Genomic DNA, 20,808 nt, shown 5'->3' on the forward strand with positions numbered 1-20,808 from the left:
TCATAATTATGGGTGACAATTTCATATGACACTGCTACATAAAAACTGCCGTTCAAACCGAAAAGATCCCCAAAATGTATTTAAAGGATATATTTGATATTTTAGCATATAAGTTAATTTGCAAATAAGTTAATATCCAAAGAATTTAATGTCCAGTATTCGATTGTTCAAAGTTATGTTGTAAACGGTCCGATCCATATACAGCTCTCTCTCTCCTATTTTTTACTATCAACGCAATGCCGTGAAAAAAAAAACCGTTGTCTAGGCAACGTCGGCTCAACTCTGCCTAAAAAGTCGTTATATATCTCGCATCACAAACGCTTATCTCCCCTCAACCAGATTTTGAAGCTTTATTCAGAAAACAGATTCTGAGTTCTCTCCCTTCACTATATTTTCTCGTTATTTGCACTGATGGAGTGTAATCCATGTTTTATATCTATTTCTTTACTACCCACAACGGCCTAAACACAGAGGAGACAAACAAGGACAGACAAACGGATTAAGTCAATTACATCGACCCCAGTGCGTAACTGGTACTTAATTTATCGACCCCGAAAGGATGAAAGGCAAAGTTGACCTCGGCGGAATTTGAACTCAGAACGTAACGGCAGACGAAATACGGCTACGCATTTCGCCCGGCGTGCTAACGTTTCTGCCAGCTCGCCGCCTTGCACATTTTATATATACATTTTATATACATTAAATCCATGTTTTATATATGCATATGTATGTATGTATGTGTGTGTGTGTGTGTGTGTGTCTTTGTGCTTGTTTTCCAGCACCGCCAATTCATAACCGCTACTGGTTTGTTTACATCCTATTACGTAGCGCTTTCTGCAAAAATAAGTACCAGTATAAACCAGTAAGTACTGGAGATGTGTATTTGTTTGACTAAGACCCTTCGAACTAGTGCTCCAGCATGACCGCAGTGAAAATAACTGAATCAAGTTAAAAGAAAAGCAATAACAGAAAGAGTAATACCAACCTTTATTCCTGATGTCAACGATTGCTTTATCTCTGGCCTCTATAGTTGGGAAGTCAATAGCACAGTATGTACCGATACCTCGGGCATTTTGAAGAACCCCTGGGTAGTCTTTCTGTAGAATTGAAAAGTGTATACCACGTTTTATATAATGGTAACATTAAGTCTGTAATATTTATACATTATAGAAAAACACACATACACATATATATTCAGCTCTTTATGTCTTGAAAGATGATCTAAGCAGTGGAGAATGTCTTAAGTATTCATATTCTTCATATTCTTCTTCCTTAGTGAGTAAAGGAGTCAAACATATATATTCTTATGTTTATATATTTGTTTTGCAAGATTCTTGATTTGAAATAGTGTGTTGAAACAGATGTTGTTGTATTTAGGAATGGTCATTTTGCCAGTTTAGCCAATAAAAACGCCAATAAAAGCAGCGGACTCGAGGTCGAGGGATCGTGGGTTCGAATCTCAGACCGTGCGATGTGTGTGTTTATGAGCGGCTCCGGCAGAAGTTAATGGTGAACTTCTGCTGACAATTTCGCCACAACTTTCTCTCACTCTTTCCTCCTGCATCTTGCAGCTCACCTGCGACGGACCGGCGTCCCATCCAGGTGGGGCACCTATATGCCAGGGGAAACCGGAAAACTGGCCCTTATGATCCAGGCGTGGCTCAAGAAGGAACAAACAACAAAACATCATCTTTCTAGGAGAGGGAGACTCTGAGAGAAAACCTCCGATACTGACAATATTCAGTGACGTAGATGAGTTCTTCTTTTCGAGTTTATGTTGTCCATATTCAGAGAGTGGGATTGGATTTGTACAAATCCTTTCCTCATGCACTGGCATCTCTTGAAAAAAAAGGTAAGACCTATTACGAGAATGACTGGTTATAGTCTTCGCATGTGTGGGACTTTTGACCAGGCGTTGGCAATACTCAAATACGAGTTTGCAACCATCATGTGTGTGTGTGTGTGTGTGCATATGCATATACAAGCTATCTATTTCCACTTGCAAAGTCTTCTTAGAATCTCTCCATAAGTTTTGTGTGCGTGTGTGTGTGTAGTGAATTAACACACACTAGCACTATGGCACAGCAACGCCGGGTCATAGTGCTAGTGCATTCATATACAGCTGCGTGCGTGCACACATACGCACAAGTACTGTCCAAATCTCTGACCAATCACATACAGCTAGCTGGCATTCAATTGGCGTATCAAGTTTCAGGCATTTTGATTGGGTTTTGGATAGAAAATTCACCAAAAGTCACTTCTATTGATTTTTTAATGGTTTTGCGGGGTGACTGGGGAAATGTAAAGATGTGCATGACCACCCTTTGACAGTTTTGAATGACCATAGAAAGTGCGAACCCTCTAACTGAAAAATTGTGGATTTTTATAAAGGACACACACACAGACAAATTTGCCGTTTATATATATAAAGATAACAGTACTAACCTCAATAATTTTCAGACCATCCACCAGATACTTCCCAGTGTCATTGACCACGGACAACAGATTCTCTTCTTTCATCACCTTCACCACCTCCTCCAGCAGGATAACTTTGGCAGGGTCACCAAGCCAAGTGTTGTAGATCCTTCCAGGCTGTTGAGATGAAATATAAAAATGATATGCTTCTATTGCAATCATCATACTGCTAGTATAATGTGTTTGTGTTTGTGTGCATCTGCTCTGTTGTAGAGGTCAGCTGCCCATCGGATGTCAATGTACCATCAAAAGTCCAGTAAAAAGAGAACATTTATATTGGATTACTATGGAACTTACTGCTCTTGCACCCTGACTATAAATTCTCATTTATACCTATCATCATAGGTGGTATGATGGTCAGGCCATGGAAAGTTCCGATGGCCTTAAGATGACATTGAAAACATGTTACCTTCTTAAAGGACAATTTCCAACTGTGATTCAAAAAGCAAAAAACATTCATTCAAGAGAAAGCTGGTCTTCATGCAAAATAATGCCTTGTCTCATGCAGTGAAGAATTCTAAGGAATACCTGCGGCAAATAGGCTTCTCTGGAGGCCGTTTAATGGAGTGGCCATCTTGTTCCCCTAACTTAAACCTGATCAAGTACCTATTTCTTTATTACCCACAAGGGGCTAAACACAGAGCGGACAAACAAGGACAGACATAGGTATTAAGTCGATTACATCGACACCAGTGCGTAACTGGTACTTAATTTATCGACCCCGAAAGGATGAAAAGCAAAGTCGACCTCAGCGGAATTTGAAGTTCCTGACCGAGTACCTGTGGAGTGTCCTGAAGAGGTGTGTTTACCAAGATGGATGGCAGTTTTCAAGTAAAGTTGCCCTCTGGGATGCTATTGTAGATGCTGCTCAAAGCACAATACAAAAGGATACCATAACCTTGGCAAATTCAATGGATCAGCATGTAAGGCAGGTTATTGCATGTGGAGGATCATCCATCAAACATTAGGAGCTGTATGACATCATAATCCCAGGATTATTTTCATTCAAATGTATTATTATTCTGTTGTGTCTGGGGAGAGTCATTTTCTTTTTGTACCTTATAATATAACACACTTACTGGTAAACATTAAATAGATATTCGCAAACAGGTCTCTCCTCATCGTAAACCAGTGATTAGTGTGTGTTGACAAGAGACAATAATCTCGAAACTGCAGTTCATGCGTACCACTTAGGTTTTCGAGAGGGGATGACCTCCCTTTGCAAATATCATAAGGGCACAGAAATTGTGTCTAAAGCCAGCTGGAGACGATGATCTCCTGGGGCTAAAAAGCTACAGTAACACCCACCCCTAGTGGTTAGCCATATTGAGATGGCTAGTATACTTTACGTTTCTTATTTTTATTATCCTAAAAATTTTCATTGCGTCTTGCAACCTTTTCAATGATTTTGACTCTTATTATTATGTTTACCATTAAATCCTTTATGAACAAATTTTTGTTAAACCTTCACTGTTGAATTAAATAAATGTTTGTTCTGACACAACTATCGTTTTTTTAAAACTTGTCTAATAATTTGTGGTGGTGAAAATGTCACAAAAATGACTGTCATTTGTTGGTGTCTGCGCAGATCCGATTTATTTTAACAAAATGTGAACAGATAGGTGCTGCCAACAGTCAGAGGGAAAACAACTGGTTTTGAATGAATGGACATTTATCTATTGAGAGAAGGTTGATTTGCCTAATAATGTGGAACACAGTGTATATATACAATGGGATTTTTTCAGTTTTTGTCTATTAGATCCACTCACAAAACTTTGGTCAGCCCGAAGCTATAGCAGAAGACACTTTCCCAAGGTGCCACGCAGTGGGACTGAACCCGGAACCATGTGGTTGGTAAGCAAGCTACTTACCACACAGCTACTCCTGCACCTATCTATCTATCTATCTACATCTATCTATTGAGAGAAGGTTGATTTGCCTAATAATGTGGAACGCAGTGTATATATACAATGGGCTTTTTTCAGTTTTTGTTGATTAGATCCACTCACAAGACTTAGGTCAGCCTGGGGCTATAGTAGAAGACACTTTCCCAAGGCGCCACTCAGCGGGACTGAACTCATAATCATGTGGTTGGGAAGCAAACATCTTACCGCAGTGCCACATTTACAATGTCCTTCTTGAACCTACTAGAAACAATGAAAGTAACTCACCTCTGATGGCCTCAGATGTTCCTTGTAGAAAAACCCTCCAGTCAACATTTTCTTGCTGAAGGTCACGATGTCTGGGGCCTCACGCAGATTGAAGTGCTCATGGGCCCAGAATTTACCTGTCTGGCCACACCCAGTTTGAACTTCATCCATCAAAAATTGGATATTGTACTGCAAGAGAGTGAAACATGAAAGTAGACAGTGTCATCATTTTTGTTATCATTTCATGTCCAGTTTTCCATACTTTCATGGATTGGACAGAGTTTATTGAGGCAGATTTTCAGTGATTAGAAGCTCTTCCTGTTGCTAACCCTTACCTATTTCCAAGTAAAGTAATATTTCAGAATATTGGAAATGAATGAGACACACACACATACACACATGTGATGGACTTCTTTCAGTATATATACATATATACTCTTTACTCTTACTCTTTTACTTGTTTCAGTCATTTGACTGCAGCCATGCTGGAGCACCGCCTTTAGTCAAGCAAATCGACCCCAGGACTTATTCTTTGTAAGCCTAGTACTTATTCTATCAGTCTCTTTTACCGAACCGCTAAGTTACGGGGACGTAAACACACCAGCATCGGTAGTCAAGCGATGTTGGGGGGACAAACACAGACACACAAACACACACACACATATATACATACATATATATATATATATATACGACGGGCTTCTTTCAGTTTCCGTCTGCCAAATCCACTCACAAGGATTTGGTTGGCCTGAGGCTATAGTAAAAGACACTTGCCCAAGGTGCCATGCAGTGAGAATGAACCAGGAACCATGTGGTTGGTAAGCAAGCTACTTACTACACAGCCACTCCTGCTGTATAGGATTTATGATTTATATATATTTATATATATGATTTATATAAATGATTTCAGTATATATATATATATATTTATATATATATGATTTAGTTATGAGGATTCATCAAAGCACATCAACATAGAGGATGCCAGAAATGGCTAGGTACAATCCCAGAGAGCTCACAGTGTAATTACACAACATTGTAGACTTCAAGTGTTGGCAGAATATGCAAGTATCAAGTACCAAACATATGGTCTGGCATAGTTATAAAAAAAAGCAAACATAAATGGCATGTAAAATTTGTAACAGGTGTTTTGGTGGAATTTTATTTAATGTAAAATATTACATAATAATATACAATCCACCATTGTCAGGTAAAATTAAATAAAATTCTACTGAAGCAGCTGTCACGCATTTTAAACCTGTAGCGATATTGATATCCTCACCATTTGAGAGACACAATAAGAATGATCTCGTTTGAGATTACAACCATCTTTGGCTAGTTGACCCTGTTGTGTTCACTGCTCTGATTGGTTGGCATCTGGCGCAGTTTGTCTCCCTACTTATTTCGCGCCAGAGTGTAAAGCCAACCAATCACGGCCTTCGGATAAAGCCTGCTTCATTTGAGCCTACCACAGGCTTTATAAAGTGCTTGCTTTCACTATTCTTTGTCTTTTGGTTTTAGACCTTTTAAGGTCTAATCACTGACCACAGAGCTACTCAGCCATGTTCCAGTTCCAGCGACAGATGACCAGCCTGCCAGCCATGCTACTGTTCCAGCTATGAAGATTTTATTGTACACCCGCTACGCAGGACGATCTCCATCTCCGCCGCTGTCATCACCATCGTCGTACTTCAACTCTATGTCGCTGGAACTGGAACATGGCTGAGTATCTCTGTGATCAGTGACTAGGCCTTAAAAGGTCTAAAGCCGAAAGATGAAGAATAGTGAGATCACATGGTTAAGAAGCAAGCTAATTATATTTCTTTATTGCCCACAAGGGGCTAAACATAGAGGGGACAAATAAGGACAGACAAAGGGACTAAGTCGATTACATCGACCTCAGTGCGTGACTGGTACTTAATTTATCGACCCCGAAAGGATGAAAAGTAAAGTCGACCTCGGCAAAATTCGAACTCTGACAAAATATCGCTAAGCATTTCGACCGTTGAGCTAACGTTTCTGCCAGCTCACCGCAAGAAGCAAGCTAATTAGCCACACAACTGTGGGAAGCACTCCGTCGGTTACGGCGACGAGGGTTCCGGTTGATCCAATCAACGGAACAGCCTGCTCGTGAAATTAACGTGTAAGTGGCTGAGCACTCCACAGACACGTGTACCCTTAACGTAGTTCTCAGGGATATTCAGCGTGACACAGAGAGTGACAAGGCCGGCCCTTTGAAATACAGGTACAACAGAAACAGGAAGTAAGAGTGAGAGAAAGTTGTGGTGAAAGAGTAGGTGTTTTCGCTCAATAAACACTCACAACGCCCGGTCTGGAAATCGAAACCGCGATCCTACGACTGCGAGTCCGCTGCCCTAACCACTGGGCCATTGCGCCTCCACTGCCACACAACTACACTTGTGCCTATAACAACAATGTTAAAATGTTATGCTGTAAGAAAATGGAGAGAGAGAGAGGAAAGAATATGGTGTAAGAATATGTTGTTTATACAGCAACAGTACCAAGTGTGTAGAAATTTTACCTTCTTCGTAATATCCTGAAGTCCCTGGAAGAAAAACGGTGAGGCATGATTGTCCCCTCCTTCTCCTTGGATTGCTTCTACAGCGACCCCTACCACTGTCTTTCCAGCTTTGTTGTAGTTAAAGATGAGATCTTCAGCCTGAATTGAAGAAACACGATTGATTAGTTTGTATTCACTTCAGGTATATATATATATATGTGTGTGTGTGTGTGTACTGAGATGTGTATGTATGTGTGTTTGTGAGTGTATACGTGCATTTGTGGGTATATTAGTATATTGGTGTCTGTGTGCTGTAAGTATCTACTTTAGATTAAAAACCTTCCACCCAAATATCTCTCTTTACTCTCTTTTACTTGTTTCAGTCATTTGACTGCGGCCATGCTGGAGCACCGCCTTTAATCGAGCAACTCAACCCCGGGACTTATTATTTTGTAAGCCCAGCACTTATTCTATCGGCCTCTTTTGCCGAACCGCTAAGTAATGGGGACACAAATACACCAGCATCGGTTGTCAAGCAATGCTAGGGGGACAAACACAGACACACAAACACACACATGCATATATATATATATATATATATATATATACAACGGGCTTCTTTCAGTTTCCATCTACCAAATCCACTTACAAGGTTTTGGTCGGCCCGAGGCTATAGTAGAAGACACTTGCCCAAGGTGCCACGCAGTGGGACTGAACCCGGAATCATGTGGTTGGTAAACAAGCTACTTACCACACAGCCACTCCTGCGCCTATTTCTCTTTAATTTATGCCCCAAACAGCTGCTTACTACTACTACTACTATTTCACTAAATTTCACTAAATTCTTCCTTATTCTTGCAATTAATTGAAACGAAAAGATAGTGTACTTCAACAACAGAAATATGGCAAGAAAAGAAGGGTTAGGTATTTTCAAGTAAACCATTTGTGTAGAGAAGGTTCTTACTGAAAATAAAAAGAGAATTTTACCCTACAATGTGACAATAATTGACAGATATAGAGACATTACCTCTTCCAAACATCTCTGTTCTTCTTCCCTGTTCTCTCTCGTGAATTCTTCCAGCGGATATCTCAGTCGGGGAAATGATGCCATGGGCCAATCCAGTTGAGGGAAATCCAGTTTATGAATCCACTTGGCGTGGGTCATATTAAGGGCTCCTGGAAAAATATAAAAAATTAGTATGATAGTGGTGGTGGTAATGGTTGTAGTGGATGTTGTAGTAATTTTGATAGTGGTGGTTGTAGTAGTTTTGGTAGTGGTGGTGGTGGTGGTGGTGGTGGTGGTGGTATTGATCTATTGCATTTCAATCTGTTTTAGGGTTAGGGTTAGGGTTAGGGGCGGGGTTAGGGTTAGGGCTTAGGGGTGGGGAAAGGGTATCTTTTTTTCTTCGCAAATGTAAATAAACCCAATCTGTTTCTTAAAGGAGGGACATATTCATACGGCACGGAATGTTGTTTACCTAAATGGAGGTCAGCGATTGGTTAAAATTGCCGAAATGCTCGATTTTAAAGTGGAAATATCTTAGAAACTATAGAATTTTCTCAATAAAGCCAAGAAAAAATGATGTTTTATAAACACATTCTACTAGTATACGAAGTTTAAAAGTGTTTAGTTAACTAGAAATTGTGTGGAAAACTGCCATTCAAAAGGAAAAGATCCCAGTTAATATTATAAAGGGGGAAGTCAGTTTATGGGGTTACCTTGGGTAATAAGGGGTTTAGCTTTATGGTGTATCTTGAGACCTCAAACACTGCTGGCCTAAGACCTCTTCAAAATATGGTTGTAGTGGATATTGTAGTAATGGTGATGGTGGTGGTTGTAGTAGTTTTGGTAGTGGTGGTGGTGGTGTTGGTAGTAGTACAGGTGCATGGGCCCGGGAATAGGGGGTGCAGGTGGTGCAAGCGCACCCCCTAGAATTTTTGTGGAGTGCAGAACCAAAATTTGCAGCCCTACATATTTTCCTCGGGTTTAGAAAAGGGTAAATAAAAAGTGATGTGTAAAAAGTAGCTTGAAGTTAGGTTCCTTCTCAAAGAACAAAACACAAAAAAAAAGACCTTGTTTGTAAATATTTTTGGACCTGGGTTTGCGCCCCCTAAGCAAATTTCATTCCCAAGCAAGTGTACAGGCGCCAATATGAAACAACAAACTCACCCATTGTTCTTCCATGTAATGATCCACTAAAAGACAACAATGTCAAATTGTTTGGTGAACCAGGATGCTGGCCCTTAATGCACGACTGTAATTCTTCTCTTGTTGGTGGTTTTCCATCTCGGACTTTTTTCTGTAAATAGTAACAGCATATGTAGTAGTAGTAGTAATAGCAGCAACAGTGGTGGTAAAGATTATGATGATGGTGGTGATGGTGATGGAGTAGGTGGTGACAGTGGGATTAACAAGTGTAGGGGTAATGATGGTAATGATGTAAGGCGGTGAGCTGGCAGAAACGTTAGCACGCCGGGCGAAATGCGTAGCCGTATTTCGTCTTCCGTTACGTTCTGAGTTCAAATTCCACCAAGGTTGACTTTGCCTTTCATCCTTTCGGGGTCGATAAAATTAAGTACCAGTTACCCACTGGGGTCGATGTAATCGACTTTATCTGTTTGTCTGTCCTTGTTTGTCCTCTCTGTGTTTAGCCCCTTGTGGGTAGTAAAGAAATAGGTATTTCGTCTGCTGTTACGTTCTGAGTTCAAATTCCGCCGAGGTCGACTTTGCCTTTCATCCTTTCGGGGTCGATAAATTAAGTACCAGTTACGCACTGGGGTCGATGTAATCGACTTAATACCTATGTCTGTCCTTGTTTGTCCCCTCTGTGTTTAGCCCCTTGTGGGTAGTAAAGAATTAGGTAATGATGTAAGAGTAGCAGTAGTGGTGGTGGTGGTGGTAGTGGTTGTAGTAACAGCATGTAACAGGATGAGACAGTATACAACATGTACAGGATCCAACATGTATGAGAGAGGCTGACTAGGACTCACATGAAGTGGAAGAATCCTGTCAGTGCCAACAGAATTTTGTGACAGTAGACACAAAAATGATACAAAATACAAGGTGACAGGACTTTGTGATACAGGATTTAGTGAGATGGGATTTTGTATGGAAATTGTAGTTGTGATACCTGAGCCAGTGGCACGTAAAATGCACCATCCATATGTGGCCAATGCCAGTGCCGCCTTGACTGACTTCCGTGTCGGTGGCACGTAAAAAGCACCAACTGATTGTGGCCGTTGCCAGCCTCCCCTGGCACCTGTGCCAGTGGCATATAGAAAGCACCATCCGTATGTGGCTGATGCCAGCGCCACCTTGACTGGCTTCCGTGCCGGTGGCACATAAAAAGCACCAACCGATCGTGGCTGTTGCCAGCCTCCCCTGGCACCTGTGCCAGTGGCACGTAAGAAGCACCCACTACACTCACAGAGTGGTTGGCATTAGGAAGGGCATCCAGCTGTAGAAACACTACCATATCAAGACTGGAGCCTGGTGCAGCCTCCTGGCTTCCCAGACCCCAGTCAAACCGTCCAACCCATACTAGCATGGAAAACGGAGTTAAACGATGATGATGTGTTACTTAGTGACATTGGATGCAGAGTGACAGGACTTTGTGACAGTACAGTGTAACTTTGACGCTAAATTTAGTGTGACAGAATTTTGTGACATTGGATGGAGAGACAGTGATCAGAGAGACAGTACAGAGTACAAAACAATGGAGTACATAATCCACAGACAACAGAATTGTAACAGGAAAAAGTTAAACTATAAATGTCACGGTGGCGCATTATGTCACTTACCTGATGTGCCATGAACATTAACTTTTGGCTGTTTTCCAAGGAGCAGGAACCACAGGCCATGGTTTGGACAGCATTCAAACCTGGTGGAGCAACCTGCAAATTAAAAACAAAGACAGTGAAACTGTGTTAACATCAAGTGAGTCTGAGTTGAAACCAGAACCCAAGGACATTGTTGAAGGTTTGTTTGTGTTCATTGGTTGGCAATAATTAATTCAACAGGATGGGTTAACTACCTTGTAACCAAAGGAATGACTCTCTCTCCCCCACCCTCCCTCTCTCTCTGTCCCCTCTCCCTTCCCCTCGCCTTCCCTCTCCCTCCTCCTCTCTCTCCCTTCCCCTCGCCTTCCCTCTCCCTCCTCCTCTCTCTCCCTTCCCCTCGCCTTCCCTCTCCCTCCTCCTCTATCTCCCTTCCCCTCGCCTTCCCTCTCCCTCCTCCTCTCTCTCCCTCCTCCTCTCTCTCCCTCTTCCTCTCTCTCCCTCCCCCTCTCTCCCTGGCTGGTCGTTGCACTGGATCAAAGGTAGGAAGGCCAAGATAGAGCCTTTGTTTGCTCATGACAATATAAGGACATTAAACAACTAGTGAAACATCGGACTACATGCTACTGAGTTATCCTTGTTTTGGAGTGAGCAGCTATAAGAATTACAGTAGACAGAGTGTATATATATATATATGTGTGTGTGGAGGCGCAATGGCCCAGTGGTTAGGGCAGCAGACTCATGGTAGTAGGATCGCAGTTTTAATTCCCAGACCGGGCGTTGTGAGTGTTTATTGAGTGAAAACATCTAAAGCTCCACGAGGCTCCAGCAGGGGATGGTGGCGATCCCTGCTGTACTTTTTCGCCACAACTTTCTCTCACTCTTTCTTCTGTTGGCCTGCTCGCTTAGCCAGCAGGGTGGCGTCATTTGAAGGCTAAAACAACGTGAAGCGCATTGTGACCAGCGATGTGTAGCAACATCTGATAGCCTGGTCAGTTACGGTGATCACAGTGATAGATATATATATATGTATGACAGGTTTCTTTCAGTTTTTGTCTACCAAATAAGGCTTTAATCAGAAGACACTTGCCCAAGGTGTTGCTCAGTGGGACTGAACTCCAAACCATATGGTTGGGAAGCAAGCTTCTTACCATACAGCCATCATCATCATTTTTGTCATCATTGTTCTTACATCTAGCAGGGTTTAAAACTCAGAATCATCACTACACCTACTAATGCCACTACCACTGCTGCTGCTACTACTACTTCGGTGCCCTAACCCCTCCCCCACTCAGTCTCAACCAAATTCCATTTCATGGTACGATGATATGTAATTGAAAGAAGTTGTACTCGCCTGAAGTAAAGCAGCTCGAAGTCGGTGGATCCAGTCCTTTGGAGGGAAACTGCCCAGGGCCGGCCGGTTGATGAAATGGATCTTGAAAAGGGAAATAGAGATAATGAGAGTGAGAAAGAAACACTAAGAAAGCGAGTGGGGAGGGGTACAAGTTCATATTTAAGTCAGTTGACAGAAAACATCATCGTCATGATTATAAATCATTGTCATCATCATGATCATCATCATCATCATGACCACCACCAACATCATCATGACCACCACCACCAACATCATCATGACCACCACCACCAACATCATCATGACCACCACCACCAACATCATCATGACCACCACCACCATCGTCATCATAGTTGTTGCCATCATTGGTTTTACATCTGTTCTTGTTTCCAATCAGGCAGTATTGTACAAGACTTATAGAAGCAGTATTCCAGGATGGGATATCCTTCCTGATGCAAACCCTTAATTGTAGGTATTTTCAAGGTAGTTAAAATCCTTTAATATTTGGATTACTCTGTTAGATGTAATACTTATTTATCATATTTGCACTGTTTTGAATTAATCATGTATTATCTCGTAGCTTTGAAATTTCAATGATGTGTTTGCTTATATTTAGAATGATATTTGTAGGGTATGTGTGAGAGGCTGGATCTGGCTGGTTTGAATATAAAACAAGTAGAATATTTGAGTCAGATATGACTGGTTCAAATGTTAAAATCTTAAGGTATATTTAGTGATTGGTCCTCACAAGTTGAAATTAATGAAAGTGCTGAGCTAATGCAATGTATTGTTGACAGGAGATATAAACAAGTGTTACTGTTTTTGTTTAAATGGTGTCAATGCAAGAACATGCATTCAAGAATATAAAGACGTTCTTAAGCCCAACACACATGCAGAGTCAAAAAGAAAACACTACCTTTCACCAGCACACTGGGGTTGGCACTGCATGAATGACAGTGCTCTCTCTTCCTAGCATGAAGCTTCCTTTCTCAGATGTGCTGGTACTGTGAAGCGCACAGTTCTATACAAGGATTTTTGTATTTTTTTCATAAACTAGAGGAAGGCTACTGACATTAAGCTTAAGGATTATATAATGTACAAGTATAAAGAAAGAATTAAAGAAAAAGGCACTCATTATATTGAATGGTATCGATAATATCAAGTGGAAATAGGGGGTGCTGCAGTTACACAGTGCCTATACACGAGCCACTTCTGGTACCCTAGTTGGTGTGCTAATGGTTCTATATCACTGCCTTCAGATTCCTTATAGAACACATGCATCATTTAATATGTTTAGGTTTAGACTTGGTACATCGTGTCTCCATGGGTTGTAAGAAGGTGACTGAAAGGGCAACAGGCTGTAAAACGTTGCCTCAAAAAGTACCGTTCAACACATCAACCCATGCCAGCACAGAAAACAAGATGTAAAACATATCAATGCCGCTGCTGCTGCTGCTGCTGCTGATGATGATGATGATGATGATGATGATGATGGTGGTGGTGGTGGTGGATTATGATGATGATGATGATGATGATGAGATGATGATGATGATGATGATGATGGATTATGATGAGGATGATGATGATGATGATGATGATGATGATGATGGATTATGATGATGATGATGATGATGGATTATGATGAGGATGATGATGATGATGATGATGATGATGATGATGGATTATGATGTTGTTGGTGGTGGTGTTGACGATGATCACAATGATGATGATGATGATGATGATAATGATGGTGTAGGTGATGACGATGGTGATGATGATGTTGAACGGTAATGGTTTTGTTGTTGTTGGTGATGATGGTCATAGTGGTGATCATGATGATGATTATGAACACAACAGATATCAGATTAAAAAAGACGATTTTAGATTCTCACCCTGTTTCTGGGTTCATTTAAGGCCATTTCAAGTCGTGGGTGATTGTAACCTGAAAGGGAATTTAAATAAACGTCAACAATATTTAGGGAGAGAAAAATTACAAGAGTTGGATGAAAAGATCATAGGTTGACCAAGATACTCTTATGGATGTGACCAAATGAGGTTTATTTTTCAACATAGACCCCCACCCCTCGTGGTCCACATGCTTCTTCCATTAGTGTTGCAGTGCTTGGACCCCATGGGTGAAAAAGCTTTCATCCTGTTGATTAAAAAAGTCATCAACAGCAGATACGACATCATCATCATCATCATCACCAAGTGTTTTCTCATGTTGGGTACCAATGGCATGATGAAGGTTCCCCCTCTCAGTGGGGGCCGGAGAGTGATCAATCAATGCAAAACCACAGTCATGCACAGCAGCTACTGACTGAAACCAAGGACTTGTGTGCTGGAGCAAGGTCCTGATGAAACAAGATCCCTTTTGACAGTTTTTCCTGGATTTTGGCCTTGATAGGCTTTTGTAACTGCCTCAGCGGTGAGCTGGCAGAAACGTTAGCACGCCAGGCGAAATGTGCAGCCGTATTTTGTCTGCTGTTACATTCTGAGTTCAAATTCCGCCGAGGTCGACTTTGCCTTTCATCCTTTCAGGGTCGATAAATTAAGTACCAGTTATGCACTGGGGTCGATATAATCGACTTAATCCATTTGTCTTTCTTTGTTCATCCCTCTGTGTTTAGCCCCTTGTGGGTAGCACAGAAATAGGTATAGCACCTACCATTGATGGTGTGGCCCTTTTGAAGATAATTAATAAACACAATGTCTTTTGTATCCTAAAAAAAACTGAAGCCATCACCTTCCCTGCAGATAAAACGACCTTAGCTCTCTTTGGAGAAGGTGAGGTGGGGTGCTTTCACTGCATGGACTATCTGTGGGTTGAGAAATATCCATGGAAACTAGCTGGATCTGCTTCAAACAATGTCAGATTTTCCTGCAATGTGATTGGCTTGGTGCACTTTTGGTTAGGTATCAGAAGACATGGAGACCCACTGCCAGTGCTGCTGGACTGGCTCCTGTGCAGGTGGCACGTAAAAAACACCATTTTTGTGCATAGCCATTGCCAGTACCGCCAGACTGGCCCTTGTGCCAGTGGCGCTTTAAAAGCACCCACTACACTCTCGGAGTGGTTGGCGTTAGGAAGGGCATCCAGCTGTAGAAACTCTGCCAGATCAGATTGGAGCCTGGTGCAGCCATCTGGTTCGCCAGTCCTCGGTCAAATCGTCCAACCCATGCTAGCATGGAAAGCAGACGTTAAACGATGATGATGATGATGATGATGAATATACATATGGTAGACAGATGGACTGATTTATTGATGGACAGAGAAACAGGCAAACAATGGCAGGCAACTTACCAAGAGGAATGGAGGCAATCATAGTGTAGAAATCGAGAAGGACGTTACCATCGATGTCAGCAATGTAGTTCCCTTGACTCTTGTGGAAGTCTACAAAGAACTGAACAGCTCCAGCATTCTGTGGATTTGGGAAGAGAGATTAAAGGAGATTAGCAAAAGTGGTAGAGGTGATAGTGGTGGTGGTGGTGATGGTGGAAGTGGTTGTATGGTAGTTTGGTGTGGTGGTAGTAGTAGTGGTACTGTTATACATTCTTTTTTAACCACACACATACACATATACACGTATATACATTCACATATACGTGTGTGTGTATATATATATATATATTATATATATATATATATATATATACTTAATAATTAGGGTTCAGCAAAGATTTGCTGTACCACATACCGAAGTTTAGAAATAGCAGCTAAAACCTTAGCTATTTCTTCTACTTTAAAAAGGGACTCCCAGAGAAACCAAAATACTTTTTAAAGTAGAAGAAATAGCTAAGGTTTTGGCTGCTATTTCTAAACTTCGGTATGTGGTAAAGCAAATCTTTGCTGAACCCTAATTATTAAGTATTACTTAAGTTTACCGTGAAATGGTCCTTTTTTCATGCCGAATTCTACTTGGTGAAATTATTGATTACTTCTTAATTAATTAATTTTACCCTTCGTTATTATATATATATATATATTCCCATATACATATATATGCATTCACATATACAGGAACACACATACACACACACATATACATATATATATATATATATATATATGCACACCAGCCATATATAAACATATATATACATCAATCATACACACCACCAATCTCACACAACCACACATACACGCACACACAAACACACACCCACACACCACAACCACTACCACCACCATATATACAGATTTGTACTCACACTAATCATTTATACACACCAACCATATATATACATACCTGGATGGTGTTTAATTCAGATTTATATTCCAAAGATTTTGGTCCAGGAATTGCTGTTTGTACTGTTGGAAAATCTGGTTCTCTTGGGCTTAATTTTGCAGTAGTTGAGGCAGCAAGTGCTCTTTTGCCTGAAATTAAAAAATTTTGAGAAAATGGTCAGAGTAATAAACAGTATTTAGAAGTATTGTGAGCAGTGTGTCCTTGAGCAAGACAATCAGTGGCCTAATGAAAGAAAGAGACACGCAACACATTTGCCAGAAGTTACATCATCATCATTGTCATCCATTTAACGTCCGTTTTCCATGCTAGCATGAGTTGGACGGTTCGACCGGGGTCTGGGAAGCCAGGAGGCTGCACCAGGCTCCAGTCTGATCTGGCAGTGTTTCTACAGCTGGATGCCCTTCCTAACACCAACCACTCCGTGAGTGTAGTGGGTGCTTTTTACGTGCCCCCGGCACAGGGACCAGATGAGGCTGGCAAACGCCCACGATCGGTTGGTGCTTTTAAGTGCCACTGGCACAGGTGCCAGGGGAGTCTGGCAACGGCCACAATCGGTTGGTGCTTTTTACATGCCACTGGCACGGAAGCCAGTCAAGGCAGCGCTGGCATCGGCCTCGTATGAATGGTGCTTTTTGCATGCCACCGGCACAGGTGCCAGGGGAGGCTGGCAATAGCCACCTCTCCAGATCAGACTGGAGCCTGGTGCAGCCTCCTGGAATCCCAGACCCCAGTTGAACCGTCCAACCCATGCTAGCATGGAAAGCGGACGTTAAACAATGATGATGATGATGATGATATATATGATATATATGTATTTAATTTACTCTGCCAAAGTTTCCATAAGAAATCTTGCTTTTTGCCGAGAGAGGCATAAACGTAATCTAGTGTGTTTACTTCTTCGGGATCATTTTGTGAGTATTGACTCACTTTGATACTCCTTCAGTGTTACCACGCACAGGGAGTCATGTTTCTGCATGTCTCGCTGACTGTGTGTGCGTATGTGTGTGTGTGTGTGGTGTGTGTGTGTGTGTGTGTGTGTGTGTGTGTGCGTGTGTATATATATAGGGAGAGTTTACAAAAAAAAACAAAAGGCGAAGACAGGTGGTGTACAAAACAAACAGATGTATTAGTATAATGCTATAAATAATATATAATATATATATATATATATATATATATATATACATATATATATATATATATATATATAATATATATACATATATATATATATATATATATATATATTATTTATTGTTATTTATATATATATGTGTGTGTATGTTTGTGTATGAGTGTTAGTATGGGAGTGTGTGTACTGATACAGACATTTATAGTTGTGTGTGTGTATATATGTATGTATGTATGTATGCATGTATGTATGTATGTATGTATGTATGTATGTATGTATGTATGTGTGTATCATGTACATATGCAAATGTATATGTGTGTGTATTTGTGTATGAGTGTTTGTTCATTATTTTTGTTGTCCTGGCATCTGCACTGAATAATCTGATCTATGACAATAATAACTTAGTTGCCAGGCCTTCAGGATGGCCATGTTAAGGACTCAATGTGTACACCCACACACCCACACAAATTACACATACATAGTCATGAACACTCATTTATATATGTATACTTTTATCTTCAGTTTTATATATAGAGAGAGATAAAGAGGAAATGTGTGGAAGAGAAAGTTACAGTTTAGAAGAGGAGGTGTAGTTCGGTTTCTTGGAGTAGGGTGCGTGAAAAGTTTATGGACCTTTTCTGTTTGAACAGCAGTTTTTTAAAATAATTTCCATGTAACTAAACACTTTTAAACTTCGTATACCGGTAGAATGTGTTTATAAAACATCTTTTCCTCTTGGCTTTATTGAGAAAATTCTATAGTTTGTAAGATATTTATTGGTTTTTTTTTGTTCAATTTCTGCAATTTCAACCAATCAATGACGTCTATTGAGGTGAAAACATTCTGTGCCGTATGAATATGTCCCTCGTTTAAGAAACAGATTGGGTTTATTTACATTTCTAAAGAAAAAAAAATACCCTCCCCCCCACCGCACCCCTAACCCTAACCCTAACCCTAACTAACCTTAACTTTAACCCTAACCCTAAAGCAGATTGAAATGCAATAGATCGATACTAGGATCATAATTATGGGTGACAATTTCATATGACACTGCTAGAAAATACTGCCGTTCAAACCGAAAAGATCCAAGTTTATTGTTACATGTGGGTGGGACACAACGCTTGTAGCACTCAGTTTTGCTGATGAGGGCGAGTCTTCTCTAGAACCTCATATCACCAAACATCTCAGTCCATTGTCATTTCCTCCATGAGCCTTAACATTCTAAGATCAGTCCTCACCACTTTATTCCATGCTTTCCTGGGTCTCGCTCTTCCACAGGTACCATCCACTTTCAGTGATAGGCACTTCTGTATACAGCTGTCTTTACCTATATACATCACTTGTCCAAACCAACACATTCTTCTCTCCTGCATACCACATTTAAACCCTCTTATGCCTAACTGTTGCATGTATGTATGTATTTGTGTATATAGGTGGAGAAGGATTGTGCACGAGGGGACAGCTACTTTTGAGAAATCTCGAGTTGTGCATGAGAAAGTAAGGAGGGATGTCAAGAAGGGCATCGCTGTTATACTTCCAAATGGAAAGAGTCTTCCTACGATGCTGACATGCAGTGTCTGTGCAAGACCCTGCCTCAGTAAAGCTGAACTCAAGAGTAATCTTCGTAGTCATAAAGCGAGACAGAGAGTGATAACCTGGCCACTGGTGGTGGTGTTGCACACCATACTAATCATATCTGTCAGGCATATGGAAGAGAGTGTAATTTGGCAGGAGGACTTAAATGACATGCAAAGGTACATGAAGCCCAGTTACAACTACAGCCGGCTATTACCGGTAAAGGTTTTAGCTGCCAATTCTGTACAAGACAGTGTAGATCTTTAGCTGGGCTAAAAAGTCACATTCGATCACAGCACCAATAACAGTTAAGCTTCGTGCAATGGCCATACTCGATAACGAGGGGGGCAGCCATCATTTGTGTATATATGTATGTGTAAAGCGATGTGCTGGCAGAATCCTTAGCACATCAGACAAAATGCTAAGTGGCATTTCTTCTAACTCATTAGGTTCTAAGTTCAAATTGTCCTAAGATCAGCTTTGCCTTTTCGCTCTTTCAGTGGTGATGGGGGTGGGGAATTGATAAGATAAATACCAGGTGATCAATGGGGCTGATGTAATTGAGTACTCCCCTTTCCTGCCAGAAAATTTCAGGCCTTGTACCTGAATAATATGTATAAATGTGTCAATGTGTGTGTGTGTGTGTGTGTGTGTGTGTTGTTCAGGCATCCACACTGAATAAACTGATCACTGATAACAAGTTATTTGAGGTACTTCAGGATTGCCATATCTCTGTACATGCACACACACACACATGATTGAACACACACAGGTATATTCAAATGCCCACACATACACAAATACACACGCATACATACAGACATATACTCATATACACACACATACATACAGACATATACTCATATACACACACATACATACAGACATATACTCATATGCACACACACATACATACAGACATATACTCATATGCACACACACACACACACACACACATATATATATATATTATATATATATATATATATATATATATATATATACTCATTCTAATATATATATATATATATATATATATAGGCGCTCAGACACACACATGCATGCACACACAATACACACACATCTACATATGTACATACACATACACATATACATATACATGTATTCTTTATATAAGTATGTATGCTTGGTAGGTTTAGAGGGGTTTACTTTTAGTTCCTCTGTCCCCCCCCCTATTACCCCACCTTCATTATGACCCACTTGACCCCTCCAAAGGAAACAAAATTCAACAACAACAACGAAATTCCCATATTCTATGTGAATATTTGGTTCCATCACCATGGTAACCATCTTAAGGATGTGAGAGAGACAATGGAGAAATAACTCTTGTTTGTTGTTGTCACATGTGTCAATGAGTGTATTATCATTTAAGTGTAGAGTGAAGGTGTTTGAAAGGGTGTAGGGCCTCTAGCAAAGGCACTCTGCTGAAATCAATGTACTGTATGTTGCTGTTATTGTTTCTTTTCTTTTTCTCTCTTGATCTCAGATCCTTGCTATCTTAAAAGAGAAAGGACACATCTCTATATATAAAGCTGAAGTTGTCTGTGTATAGC

General features: G+C 40.7%; 1 protein-coding gene across 1 annotated transcript in view; it reads right to left on the reverse strand.

The window, feature by feature from the left end:
* LOC115223522 (4-aminobutyrate aminotransferase, mitochondrial-like) overlaps positions 1 to 20,808 on the reverse strand; it is a 33,458-nt gene that overhangs the window by 3,074 nt on the left and 9,576 nt on the right. Inside the window, exons 3-13 of the mRNA XM_029794153.2 lie at positions 16,528 to 16,655; positions 15,582 to 15,699; positions 14,170 to 14,219; positions 12,278 to 12,358; positions 10,948 to 11,040; positions 9,317 to 9,446; positions 8,174 to 8,322; positions 7,168 to 7,305; positions 4,647 to 4,814; positions 2,446 to 2,592; positions 986 to 1,097 (exon numbers count right to left, since the gene is read on the reverse strand). Of these exons, the coding sequence (XP_029650013.1) occupies positions 986 to 1,097; positions 2,446 to 2,592; positions 4,647 to 4,814; positions 7,168 to 7,305; positions 8,174 to 8,322; positions 9,317 to 9,446; positions 10,948 to 11,040; positions 12,278 to 12,358; positions 14,170 to 14,219; positions 15,582 to 15,699; positions 16,528 to 16,655 (1,314 nt within the window). The remainder of the gene's footprint in view (positions 1 to 985; positions 1,098 to 2,445; positions 2,593 to 4,646; positions 4,815 to 7,167; positions 7,306 to 8,173; positions 8,323 to 9,316; positions 9,447 to 10,947; positions 11,041 to 12,277; positions 12,359 to 14,169; positions 14,220 to 15,581; positions 15,700 to 16,527; positions 16,656 to 20,808) is intronic.

Source organism: Octopus sinensis, linkage group LG23, assembly GCF_006345805.1.
Source record: "Octopus sinensis linkage group LG23, ASM634580v1, whole genome shotgun sequence".
Classification (NCBI taxonomy): domain Eukaryota; kingdom Metazoa; phylum Mollusca; class Cephalopoda; order Octopoda; family Octopodidae; genus Octopus; species Octopus sinensis.